This window comes from Brienomyrus brachyistius, chromosome 6, assembly GCF_023856365.1.
Source record: "Brienomyrus brachyistius isolate T26 chromosome 6, BBRACH_0.4, whole genome shotgun sequence".
In the NCBI taxonomy this organism is placed as follows: Eukaryota; Metazoa; Chordata; class Actinopteri; order Osteoglossiformes; family Mormyridae; genus Brienomyrus; species Brienomyrus brachyistius.
The window spans coordinates 22,226,435-22,240,813 of NC_064538.1; the positions used below are offsets into that span (position 1 = coordinate 22,226,435).

At 43.9% G+C, this 14,379-nt stretch overlaps 1 protein-coding gene across 1 annotated transcript; it reads right to left on the reverse strand.

Moving 5' to 3' along the window:
• Positions 1-2,424: 2,424 nt before the first annotated feature.
• LOC125744645 (twist-related protein 2-like) lies at positions 2,425-11,248 on the reverse strand. The gene is made up of 2 exons (XM_049016682.1): positions 10,291-11,248; positions 2,425-3,124 (listed from the first exon to the last, which is right to left on the reverse strand). Exon 1 carries the CDS (start codon positions 10,952-10,954, stop codon positions 10,379-10,381), a length of 576 nt encoding a protein of 191 aa, XP_048872639.1. The 5' UTR covers positions 10,955-11,248; the 3' UTR covers positions 2,425-3,124; positions 10,291-10,378.
• Positions 11,249-14,379: the final 3,131 nt, after the last annotated feature.

A 14,379-nucleotide genomic window follows, 5' to 3' on the forward strand; every position in this document is an offset into this window, starting at 1 on the left:
TTCTTTTGTGTTGTTGTTAATGAATTAGCAACATAATCATTACCTCTCCAATGTAGACTTCCCAAGGCCAATGGTCTCTGTCCTAATCCTCTGAATTCCGCCTCTTAATTTGTTTTTATTATCGATGCTGTAAATAGCTATGAAGACCAAAATCCCTCACCACTGTGCCTTTTGTAGGAACAGCCATTATTAACTGGAGCATCAAACAAAAATGGCAAAAAAGTCATTGAATTGTCCCCCATATTGTTTTATTACTGTCTGTTTTCACCTCTGTCTTCTTTGTGTACAGAAAAGAATGTCTATTTTGTACTGTTTTTCTCTTCTTTATTAAAAGGGAAACATCTGTTTGCCCAAAATATCTGTTTGCTGTTGCATTGTTTCCTCATCATTTGGTTATTGGATTGGACTTGACTGGGCATGTAAACCCTGAATTGTAAGGCCAACATATTCAGGCATCATATCAGATAGTTTGTCTGACACCACACAAGTTGCTAATGCAGGCATGGTGAAGAAGGTAATCATAAAAGTAAATCCATCCATCCATCCATCCATCCATCCATTTTCCAAACCGCTTATCCTATTGGGTCGCGGGGGGTCCGGAGCCTATCCCGGAATCAATGGGCACGAGGCAGGGAACAACCCAGGATGGGGGGCCAGCCCATCGCAGGGCACACTCACACACCATTCACTCACACATGCACACCTACGGGCAATTCAGCAACTCCAATTAGTCTCAGCATGTTTTTCGACTGTGGGGGGAAACCGGAGTACCCGGAGGAAACCCCACGACGACATGGGGAGAACATGCAAACTCCGCACACATGTGACCCAGGCGGAGACTCGAACCCGGGTCCCAGAGGTGTGAGGCGACAGTGCTAACCACTGCACCACCATGCCGCCCCTAAAAGTAAATCATAAAAGTAAAATACAGTAAATCATAAAATCATAAGGTCCTTCCACAGCGAGACTCCACACGAAATCCTGTAAGATCTCCACCCTCATGCCTGACTGGTATGTATCGTAACGTCGATTAATGCATCCAGCTCTCATTAATCTTCTCTTAACTCTCCTGCTTGAAGTAATCTGTATCCTTTGTGTCCATCCCCTTTAATATAAATACTGATCAAATAAGAGTATTTAGTTTGTGTTTGTGGGGGGGAGGGGGGGGGGGGTTTAAAGCTGCTTTACTTTATTTAGTTAAAGGATTTCTGATCACGTGTGCCCTGTGATTGTTTGGTTGCCCTGTGATTGTTTGGTTGCCCCATTCTCGGTTGTTCCCTGTCTTGCACCAATAGCCTCTGGGAATGGCTTTGGACCCCCTTCAACCCTGAATAGGACAACCAGTGTAGAGGATGGATGGATGGATGGATTTCTGGTTGATACAAACCTTGAAGGAAAGTGACCTGAGGCGGTGAGCTGAAGGTGTTTCCAGAGAGGGAGTGCCTTCCTTCTGCATTCCATCCGGACCAGCAATAAATATTTTGAAGCCCTTAAAATAAAACTAAGCCTTTAGATTTGCAATTAAAAGCATCTTGGGTCTGGCTCAGCAGACACGCAGGCTTAATGAAGCAATTTGGTATGTCTGGTGCGGAAAACACCCTGCGATGCCGCCCCGAGACGCCACTGTGGAGGAAGGGGCAGGAGGAGCTGAAACAACGGGAGGTTCAGTCATTCAGAGGGGGGGTTGAAATTGCTTTAGATCAGTGCTTCCCAATCCGATCCCTGGAGATGCAGAGACTGAGGGTCCACGTTTTTGTTCCATCCCAGCGGACTGTCTGGCAGGGAGCCCGGAGGGAGCAAAAACATAGACCAGCTGTGGGTCTCTGAGGACCGGATTGAGGAAACGCCACCTTAGATGTTGACTGTGGGAAGGAGTCCTTGAGAGAAATAGGAGACGATTGTTACAAGGGTGGCAAGGGTATGACTTCTCGAGTCCTTACCACCATGTCCAATCTGTAGTCCTATGTAAACAAAAGCCAGTTTACAGCCAGTTTTACAGTGACCCAAAGTATATCTCGGGGCGGGGGGGGGGAGGGTCATGGTGATTGATTTAATGTTGAAATTAAAGAATAGTCTTGAACAGTGACTGCACTACATCAGCTTCTAAAGCCAGTTGATTTATTTATGTCTCATTAGTCAATTTCCCCAAAACATACATTATTTATTAAACTTAATTAAATCATCCATCTGCGTAACAATCCACAGTAAACAGTACTAGTTGTAAAACCCTCGCAATTAAGTATAAGCCTCACTTTCCCACTTTAAGCATTTAGTGTAATGGTCATTGTAATTATATATTTTTTTATGTGCATTTTGTTAAAAAAAATACGCATAGATGGTTTGGTGTTATGCTTTGGTGCTGGTCTGCAGTTAATATGAAAAACAAGTGAATTGTAAAGGATGGGTCAGAAATTGCAGCAGTAATTGCAGAGACTGTGCGCAAAGCATGTTTTATTACCTAAAGAGCAATGCAGTGAACATTTACCACAGGGAACATTTTTACCACAAGTAGAACGAACTGGAGCCCACAATGGTGCCCAGCCTGGACACGGCTCAATTTACCAAAACACTGTCATGTCTCACTGAGTGCCAGTGAGCACTGCATTTCTCTGGAGGTGTGAATGCAGCTTCAGGTATGGGAAACTGGGATATTGTGCATCTCAGATACAACCTGATGTCCGTTTTTCGGAAGTAGCTTCTCTGCACGATCTACCATTGTAGGTTACCAATCTGGTCACTCTCCTTGTATCAGAGGACACACAAAACCACATGGCGAAGATCACTTCCTCTTCGTCCCAGTAAGGCAGCCCCTATACCACTAATTAAATCAGGCCATGCTTTTGATTCCATACACACGTCTCAGATAAGGCAGGGGGGGGGGCGCGTTACTGTGTGCTTCACAGCCAAGCCGTCCCAAGCCGCAGTGTAAACCGTGTAATGATTCCCATGGTCTGGAGAGATGCTGGTGTGTCTGCCCTCTGCGGTGGTCCTTGCCGAGGCCACTGGGGGTGGCGGTCTCTCCAACGTCGTCTGTCCCGCGAAGCCTGCTGGGCTCAGATGGCTGGTTTTTGCAGCCCGTCTCTCTGCTGTTGGACAGCCAGCCAGGACACTTTCCGGGACAGAGCTAAGGAAGGGCAGAAGGCAGGAGAAAGCTCAGGCCCATCTTCACAGAGGTGCTTCACTTTTCTTGGCGTTATACACATAAATGTGCCTGACATGCATTCATGTATGAAACCCCTGATATACCCCCCAGTCTAGCCTGTCTCAATTTAACAGCAGCTTTAATTAACTGCCAGGAAACTTTAACTGTATTTATACATAAAATGGGAAGTGCATGACATGGCAAGCAATACACAAAAAAATAAAAACACAATGAAAGAGTACTGTGCTATTTATACTTTTGTCAGGACCTGATTGCTTACTACTTAATGACAACCCTGATTTCATGCCAGGAGAGAGAGAGAGAGTGGGGGAGGCTGAGGAGGGGGCTGCAGAGAAGATACACCACAATGACTCAAAGTACACTTTTCAGAAATATTACATACCATAAATAATGCTGATGCAACACTGCATGGTGCAACTCACATAACTTGTTACTTTCTACAATATATAAGCTCACAGACATATCGGCTATATATATCCAGCCCTCCATCCATCCTCCTAATTCATTACAGGGTCAGCGTATGTGTACACTGCAATTAAACCGGACTGTAATGAAGTCCCCTCAGATTTATTGGACTGCCCCTCTTTTTGGATGAAAAAGCAGATGGGAATGAGAGTTTCCTTTGTGTTGCTTGTAACTTGCTGACGCACTGAGTGTGGAACCGCATTCGCGTGTAGATGGCAAACATCTGCAGAAGCTGCTGAATCAATTTTGTGTTCGAGATAATCATCTATAAATTATCCACTCGGCCTGTAAACCAAAAAATGTTTTTTGGCTCTCGTAATCCTGTCAGTGAGAGAGAAATGTCTGGTAAATTTGATACATTGAGTAATACCAGTTTACATTTTAGTTTTGTACTGAATATTCTTATTTCATTATGTAAAAAAAGAAAGTCTCAACCATTGGCATGTATTGTCAAAAATATTAATTAACAAAATGTATTAATCCTATTTGTGACAATACTCAACTAGCTCAGTAAATCTATACTTTTCAGAGATCATTGCTCTAAATTTTGTTACTATTACAGCTATTTTATTCAGCATCAGTATGAATCAGTCATTCTCTCAAATAGCTGTAGTTCTGCATTGTTCTGCAGAACCACCCTGTTCTTACTTGCGCTGTTTTTGGGGATCCCACCCGTTAAAGCTGGTGTTAACCCCGCAATAGGGCCTTTGTTACCACAGTACAGAAAGTACAACTATCACACTCAATGGTCTTCCTTGGCTTAACTCAGTTATTGATGGTGCTGTGGCGAAATTCTCATAGAAAGTCCACTGGAGCCCAGACTCAGAACTTCAGAAACCAGAAAGTGTTTCACTAAGCAGCAAAACATCCAACAATCAGAATCTGCTTAGTAAAATTAGGTACCTGGGCCACACAGAGTCGCCACCTTCGTCCTGTATTGAAAATTAAAATGCTGTGTACTGCTTTGAATCAGTACGAGACATGAAGGGTACAATTCACTTGCCCTTCAATTAGCTAGCTCAGTTAGTACTCAGTAAGAAATCATGAACTAATATAGTTCCTGCATGAAATACATGATCATCATGGATGATTAATGATAAATGAACATGGGATCATTATGTAAGTAACATTTAGATACTTGTTAATTAATACATTTGGTAAGAGTGAACTTCTACATTATGTGCCTCCTCAAGTAAAGTGTTACTGACATGGTTTGTCCTGTTTTATACATACACATTGGTTCATGCATACACTAAGTCCCCAACAAGGACCAAAATATAATTTAATCTAGATCACATGATTGACCTCCCCGGCCTCAGCAACACTGTTGGAAATCTGAGGGGGTGGGGCTGGGGGTGGCATCCTTTATTTCTTCAAACTGAAAGTAGTAGCCCCAACCATGCTCAGGCATTTGCTGCTGTGGAAGCCGTATCAGCACCAGGCAGGGAAAATAACAGATGTCTTTACTCCAGCTGAGGGAAGGTTACGAAACTCCCATGTGCTGCTTCATTTGGGGCTGGAACTGGGCACCTTGACACCACAGCCCAGCTGCCATTAACCGCAGGAACAGCGACTGGGAATGCAGTCACGCGAAGGCACCCTTAAATAATAATACCACAGTAATAATGATACTTTATTGATCCCATGGGGAAATTCTCTTTGCGCCTCCCCCACTTGCTCTCTGTTGGTGAGAGCTAGCTGGCCATGAAGGGCAGCCTCCTGTTGCAGCACCCGGGGAACTGGGGGTCAAGGGCCTTGGACCCACAAACATGCTGAGGCTGGGCTCAGTCTGGCGACTTTCCCATCACAGGCACAGAGGCTTAGCCCACTGACCTCAGGCTGCCCACTTAAGAATTACCAGCAGCGCTTAAATGGTCACATGTCACCTTAAGTGCTCAGATCAAGGTAAGCAGCGCGCAGCTAAGAAACGCATAACTGCTAATTGACAGGGTATCCTCACCTGGAGGCAAGATCAACTAAAACACACCTCTGAGCATGCACGTGGTCTAAAAAGTGTATTTCCAGGGGTCTCTCATTATTTATCTCTGCACTATGGAGATACAGTTACATTTTGTTAAAGTCAACGCTTTAAACATACCTAATTAGTAACTGCCCATAGCAGGGCGCTATCTGCAAAGGGCCGGTGTATGCAGGTTTTTGGGATAACCTTTAGGTCAGCTGTTCAAACCCAGGTGTGAGGACTCTTCAGCCAATCAGTCCTCTAATTAGTAACTTAATTAAAGAGTTACAGGGAAAACCTGCATACACACTGGCCTTTTGTGGGTAAGATTGCCCACCTCTGGTTTATAATGTACAGGCCAGTCAGAGAAACTGTACAAATATCCATCCATCCATCCATCCATCCATCCATCCGTTCATTTTCTGAACACGCTTGAATATCAATCTAGCCAATTTTATATCATGAACATGACATTATTATCTAAAGTTAGAATAGCTGTTTTATTTGTGTGTGATTGTTGTGCATTGCTGTATACAATCACACTTGTCTGACACAGCACCCTGTCATGTAGGGACACTCAGTGACATTTTTGTAAGTCCAAATTCCACGTAGAGGTGTGACCCTTCCCAACGCTCTGGGGCCGGTTTGGAGATGAGACAAACAGGACTCCCAGCTCACGCCTTAGTCCTGGGTCCAGGCTCAGCGAATACCACATGCAGATTCTCACAAGCACACCCTGGCCATACCCAGGCCCAACAGTAGGGGCAGCATTGCACTAAACGTTACACTAACACTTCAGCATGAAGCTGAGGGATTCTGCAGATTTACAATACTGTATCAGGTCCCGCTTTCCCCTGCCTGAACCAAACCTGTGTCTGTTTTTAAAGCCATGCAATGCTGCACAACCCTGTCCTGGACAGAAGGATTACTTACGATGGTTTAGGACTCAAAGCTGAGGCAGCTTCCATCCACTCACCACTACCCAGAGGGAGCCCTTGTCCACACTAACAATAAATAAATTTCCATTCACCTGCACACATTGCCTGAGAAATAATCCTCTCTGCATCACCAGGGAAGGCTGAATTTGAGTTACCAAGGTCTAAAACACATTCTGGCTTATTTCCACAAGGCCCATAAAAGCCACCAAACTGGGATATTGTGTATTTTGGTATCAGAAACAGTTTGTATAGTGGCCAAATGCTATCAAACCAGAGATTAACATTCATCTATAATCGGTGAGAATAAGGCAATGATTCCACATCTGAAAGCCCATTTTGGTCCCGCTGTTTTTGATTTACGCCTGTTCTCTCTCAGGTCAGTATAAATCACTGCTCTCTACAGAAATGTTTTATTGCCACACATTTACTACACACATATATTATCTCTCTCATCTTGCAAGACAATTGAATGCTGGCGAGTCAGCTGGAAGAAGCAGATTAATGCTTTATACTGATGGAAGTGCTGCATTTGCAGTGACAGACAGACATGCACGCTCACACGACACAACCTGCTGCTGATAGCTCATTCTCCCATGTCTCTGTTCACCTCTGCTTCCACGATCATTCCTGCCCAATAAAGCCGACAAAACATTCGGGGAAAAAAACAGATCAATAAATTGTTTGTCTTATAGAGATTCTAGAACATTCCACCATTTAATTTTCAGTTAGAATGTTTTGAGGGACGTACTCAGAAAATCTATTGTCACAACCCCAAACAATGTCCGTATGCACGCCTAACATTGCCTCACAACTGCTTCCAATCTAAAGCTTCCTGGATGTCTAAGCTCCGCGGGGCCTGATTGCCCCAGTCTGGAGACGAGGTCCTGTGGGGGGGGGGCACAGTGGGAGGGGGGCGGCTCGGCTCTGCCACTCGCATTTCTCTCTCTCTCTCTGTTCTGCATCATCTGCCCTGCTCAACCTTGCTAGTGCAGAAAGTCAGAACGTTTGCGGGAAAAACCAAAGCTGGTGCACGTGTGTCTGGGTCGGAGACGTGGCCTCATCCCAAAGTTTGCTCAGCGCCACTGGGTCTGAAGGGTTGACCGCTTATAGACGTCTGACGGGACATGCAGTCACGCTTCACTGCCAGTCGTGCTGCATTTTCAGCTGAAACGACATGAGGGGTGAGCGCGCAGTTCAAAGACTTCCGACTTTTCCGGCGTTCAAACGGTGTAATGCAGGAACACACTGTGCGGACTGTATAGCCCTAGAAGAGCTGCCTCATTACCAAAATAATGTTCCCCCCTGTGGTTTATATAATGGTACCTTGGTTTTTACTGGGACATCCATAAAGGGGGTAAGCTCGCCACTTTAGATGGCTGACCTCAAAAATGCTCCCCAGCCAACGTGAGGAGCAGCCGCACCCACAATGCAGTTGGGGTCCCTGCTAAGTGCCCATGGGCGAGAAAGTAGAAAAGTACCCCTTTGTCCTATCAGGTGGTCCCTGCAAACTGCAGTGGGTTAGCCAAGGTCAGCTGCCTGCCTGCAAGTCACTGCCAGTGAGCCCTGGGTCTTCTGAGTGCAGTTTAATGAGAATGCTTTTAGACACTGTGAAACACCAGTTTATGGAGAAAAGCTATTTAAAATGACATTTCTAAATATTATTTTACCAGTGTTTATTTTTGGTGCATTTATATTCTTATTGCTAATTCGTGAGTTTCATTTTGAGTTTACTTTCATGTTATGTGCTGGATCTTCAGTGTACGCCATTTTCTTTGTATATCGTATATTTGCATTGTTTGTCACTAAGTATTATATGTGTTATATACTCTTATTTGTGGTAGTAGCTGTGCTAATAGCATTATAATATTTCTCTAGGTATTATTATTGTTGCTGTTCTTATTACTGGTGGTAGAAGCAGTAGTAATACCAAACGTTTTCTTTATATTTTTTGGCAAAAAGCAAGATAAAATGAATTTAAGCCGTTTTTTCCCAGTACCTGGATTAAGGTAAAGAATGAAAAGTACCATGATCAGATTTGAGCTGTCAGATCTCACCAGTCGTCTGATTTCTTGAGATGGAATCAGCCACAAAAACTAATGTTCAGTTTTTTTCTTTATAAAGTGAAATATAATAATTACATAATAATAATTATCAATAATAATAATAATAATAATAACACTAATAATAACAATTATTATTATTTATAAAATTACAAGTGCTTTAATTCCTGCTAGATATCACATACTTTAATTGGATTCATATTTAATTTACATTTCGTTTGATTCGTGGAGATACTCTTTTACTATTAATGCCATTTTGGACTACTCTCAAATATTACATTTGAGCTTGTAAGCACTAGATCACAGAAAGTTATACACTGAGGGGAAATTCCTGCATTCAGTTCTGCTGGGTTTGTCAGATACAGCTCTGACCAGCTATTCTCTGTTTTAACATCTCTGGGCAGCATAGACACGCCAACAATAATATACACTAAAGAGGCTGCAATTGTAGATGGAGAAATATGACCGATATGCTTTTTAGGACAGAGGCATGACCAGCGTGGGGCAGCCTTTAACTACTGTGTACATGTCCAACATCACCATTACGTTCACTGGTAGGTCACCTAATTATACACGGAGATTATATTAAATTAGAAGTCACCATTTTTAATTCCTGGTTTAAAAAATGACAGGTACATGGCCTACCTAACAAATAAAACACTATAAGTTTCAAATACCTCTTATCTTACCTTCTGATACCTCTTATCTTATTCAAGGTTGCGAGGGGTTGGAGGCCTACGGGCGTAAGGCAGGGAACAACCCAGGATGGGGGGCCAGCCCATCGCAGGACACACTCACACACCATTCACACACACATCCACACCTACGGGCAATTTAGCAAGTCCATTTAGCCTCAGCATGTTTTTGGAGGAGACCCCGGAGGAAACCCTGCAACAACATGCGGAAAACGTGCACACTCCACACACATGGAACTCTGGTCTCAGAGGGATGAGGCGACAGTGCTAACCACTGCATCAACCAATCTGCCATTTTTATTTTTAAACCTTTTTTAACACTTGTTACTTTTTATTTCTTAATTTATTCTGGAGCGCCCCAGTGCCCCTGGCTAACACGACCACACCCTGGATCCGCTACTCCTGTCCTCAACAGTCTGTAGGTCTGTTAGTCAGGAACCATCTCCTGTGTGGATTATGTCTGTCTTTCAAATGCTTCCTATTTACCTGTATTGACAGCGACAGCCCAAGGTGTGCTTGGTAATGTAAGTAAGCAAAACACATGAATGAATTACCTTTTAACGTTGTATGATTTTATATTTTATACTTTTTATTAAAATCTGCCAATAGAATACACTTTGGGTATTTTAGTGACATAACTCTAGTTTAAATGAAAAAAAAAACCTGCAAATAATCACCCCACAATAGGATTTAAATTGTGAATGTTTTCATACAATAAGTGCCGGAGGCAGAAGTAAGACAGAAGAGAGCTTTAGCACATGTCAGACCTTAAAATATTCAATGAGTGTCTTTATCTGTGAAAAGTATAATGGTACTGCGATACAGGAAGCACTGGAAAGGGTTACACTGAAGAAGTCAAACGGATATAAAGATTAAAAGGTAATATTAGACACAGAAGTCTCATAGTGCAATAAAGCAAGTGCATGGGATTTGAAGTGACAGTTTTTAATATTTTTTTCCCAGAAGCCCTGTGTGACGGAACAGAGGTGTAGTGGTAAGGTGTAAATACCTGAGATGGGCGGCAGGACAGCTGAGGTGAGCTGAGGGGGGCTGGGGAGGGTAGGAAAGGGGATAAGGTGGGGAGGGGGGTTGGTTGGCTAATGGGGGGTGGACATGGACCAGGCCCCCTCCATCCTCCAGACGGAGAAGGCGTAGCTGAGCCGCTCATGGGCCAGGTAGCTGGAACTGGCCAGCTTGCCGTGCATCTCGTCGCTCTGCAGCACCTGGTACAGGAAGTCGATGTAGCGCGAGGCCAGCTTTAGGATCTGGATCTTGCTGAGCTTGTCCGAGGGCAGCGTGGGGATGATCTTCCTCAGCGAGGCGAAGGCGTCGTTCAGCGACTGGGTGCGCTGCCGCTCGCGCACGTTGGCGATCACGCGCTGCGTGTGCAGGTCCTCGAAGGGCTGGCTGCCACGGGGGGCGGAGCTTGCGCCCTGCTGGTCGACCGCAGCCACTGCCACGGGAGGGTTCTTCTTTGGCCGCTTAGTTCCTGGTGGCAGAAGGTGTGGGGGACTCCCAGCTGACCTTTCCTCAGCTTCACTGTTGTCATTCCTGGGGCACGGCCCTCGCTTACGGCTCTCGCTCGATCCTGTCTTTGGGGGGCGCTCTGCATCCTCCCCCCGGGCTGCTCGGCTCCCTTCTGGGGAGCGTGTGTAGGACAGTTCCTCACGCATGGCGGCTCCTCTTAGAGGTTCTCTGCCTCGCTTTTGATCCAATTCCTCAGGCCTGTCACTAGCACAGGCTGCTCACTCGCTAGCTGTGGACCAAGCTCTGCCTTTAAGAGTCAGTCTGCCACATAAACAGAAAAAATACTCCAAAGAAGTAGGCTGGTGCTACCCCATCTGTCACCTTTGGCAGACCTGGACGGCTTTTCTCTTCTGCAGCTGCATGCGTTCTGAAAGCCCCCCCGGCCCGCTGTCCGCTTCACTCTGCAGCCCACCAGTACGAGCTTCTGGTCCTCACCGCTCCACGTCTACTGTTCTTATAATGCGAGGGGCCTGGCGGGGTATCTGATTGGCCACCCTGAGGTAGAGGGCGTGGTAAGGTCTGCAAGATCTGAAAAGGGATGCCGGCGTTTTTTTTTTTTTTTTTGGGGGGGGGGGGTCAGCTGGGTTGGCCAATCCGCCAAAGCGGTGGTAAAATTGTCTGAAGTTTATGTGTTCCAGATTTCGCCCGAAAACAATTTGCTATCTGCCCCCCCCCCCATCCCGCCCCCCAATTTCCCGTTTCTGACCCCTGACTGCACTTCTACCGAACACCACAAACAAACTTTTGGGTTTAGAGATACAGCAAAGAAATTTGTACATTTTAAAAATGTGGAAAAAGGTTAAAAGCATGCCATGTATTTTCATTTCCCAGTAATTGACTAGTAGCCTTCCGCACTCAGATCGCCCTCTATCTGTTGAACGAGTAACTACTTCCTAGCAAAATAGGGGTTAGCATTTTGAAGAGAGCCAGCCAAGACCTACAAGGATTCAGGTGAAGCCAGACAGGACAGCAAAGACAGTTAGTCAAGAAACCAGGGGGAGCAGCAGAACGGATCTGGGCAAAGGGGACAAACAGGTTCGACTAGTGGGGGGGGGGGGGGGGGTCAGTAAATTTGGCCAGAGACATTAAAATATGTTGCTTATAGTTTATTGCTTATGACTATCATATTTTAAATGTTGCAGCATGTTTCACCATTTTTCCAGCAGACAATAATCCAATAAATTGTAGCCAATGCAACTATTATTTGTGTTGGATGCATGCATTTCCTATATGAGAAAAATAAAGCGAATGGATTTTTTTTTTTATTTGAAAGCTAAATTCTCCATGTTTTGGAAAAAAACTGAAGTGTAGTGAATCTTCTGAGGAATGACATTCCTGCCAGAACTTCAAAGGCGAGGCGGAAAATTGTTTAAGAAGCTGTGAAGAACTACGAAATAACATTGAAGGATCTGTAGGCACCCTGTGCCTTGGCTGAGGTCAGTGTTTTTGTCATGGTACACATGGCAGAATGGCGGGATTGAATGCCACTCACCAAGAACAACACCACTGGCCATCTGAGCTGGGCCAAAAATGACCCCAGCGATTCTCAAGAATAATGGGAACATCTCCTGCTTGACAAGATGAGTCAGACGTGGAAATTTTTGTATGCAGCAAGACAAAAACATGAAACATAGCAGGAAAATTGAATCAGAATGGTGGAGGAAGGCCAAACCTAAACCCCAATGATATGTCGCGGCAAGACCAGAAACAAGCTTAAAACCAGCAAACATTGATGTGAAGCAGTTTGGCATTGGAGTAGATGACATTCCACGGTCCTGCAAGAGCCTGGGTGATAACAAGAAGAAGTGTTTGCATGGTGCTAAATGTGGTGCAACTAGTTCTTTGTTGTAAAGGAGTGACTGTAAGCTTCCACACAAGGATATTGCACAAAGGAGTATTGCACAATCTCCTTTAATGAGTCAATGAGAAATATTGAAATATCATTGCCTTAGCATATGTTGACAGCACGCTCCCTGTATAGAAAGAAAAGCCACAAAATATTTTCTATATACTCACAGCTTTATTCTCACTGCTTCTTCTTCTTCTTCTAGAGTTGTTCCAGTTTTATCTGGGCCCCAGCTCTTCACTAATGTAAAGATAAAGATACCAAATATATCATGTCTAATTAATTCTACATTGAATATATTTTTACTGTCATATGTCTGGATGAGCATATTATACTGAAAATTTTGGGGTAATATATAAAATGTAAAACAAAATCATAACTGTGTGCTTATGGACAGTTTTGTATATCTTCTGTGACTCGCCTCTTCCATTGCTGTTCCCTCCATGTGACACACAACCATGTTACTGACAATGCGCTGCCTGCTGAAGTATAGGGCACCAAGCTTTGGGTTTGGTGACTAAGAGCGTTTTTCCACTGCACCAGGCACTGAACATTTGACACTAAAAAATTGGAACTGCCCTTTTTCCATTGATTTACCAAAGTACCAAACCAGCTGCGGTACTCATTTTGCACTTTGGAGTTGCAAACGTGTTCATCGTCGACTGGTTATGCAAATAACTTCCCTCACAACAAAAAATACCACCATCACCATCTTGAAAAAGCATAGTTACAACTCGGAAAACAGCAATAAATTATAAAAATAAGTATTAATAAAGGATGCATGGACGAATGAAGAGACCTAAGCTTTAATTGCGATCTGGTCGGAATAAATGATGAGATCAGGATGGTATGACAAGAAATAAAAAGGTATTTGGCATCTAGAACTACATGATACTGGAAAATTTTCAAATTTCATGTTGTGAATTTTTTTTCAATATTTAATAAAATAATTTTAAAGCAAAAAAGGACACAATTTACCCAAACTAAACCATAGCCAAACAGAGTCTGTCAAATAAGCTGGTGCTTTTGTCACGAGTTGTTCTGGAAAATAATTTGATTTTGCTCTATATCATGTCTATGGAATCCAAAATATTGCCATACATTAGAAGGCAAATGGTTTTTAGTGACCAGTTGTTATTCTTTTCTCCTTCCAGTTCATTTTAATTTTCTCACAAATGTGTCTATGAGAGATTAAACATCAAAATGATTACAATTGGCTTGGAGAGCACATGCAGGATACATGCAAACGTAGCATGTATAATATACGTAGCTCTATAATATACTGTAATAGCCACTTTTGGATTTAGCATAGAACACCCCGCCTCACATTGTGATGATGTCATTCTGTGCCAGCTAGCTTTTCCTGCCACACAAGAAGTACCATTGACTTTGGTACAGTTTTGAAGTACTAAAATTCAGTACCTGTTGCAATGGAAAACTGCCCTAAGAGAGTTGGGCCAGAAATACTTCATGACCACATAACCCGTGTGACCCCACAGTCTTGGTCATAATGTATGTCAGTGAACCCAACACACCCTCAGGCCTGAACAATGAATATCTAGGCCTTTGGGTAGAGGCCTTACGGAATATAGCGCCCCACCTGCAGGTGGCATGTGAGGACACCTGTTCTGGGAGGCTATTTTGGGCTACTGTGCAGGAAAATAAAGAAGTCAGGGGGATGAAGCCATTGCTGCAACCACAGCACCCAAAAAATAGCCCTCTGTT

Excerpts from the sequence above, each read along its gene's own strand:
- LOC125744645 (XM_049016682.1), bottom strand. The coding sequence starts at position 10,954 with ATGCGTGAGGAACTGTCCTACACACGCTCCCCAGAAGGGAGCCGAGCA.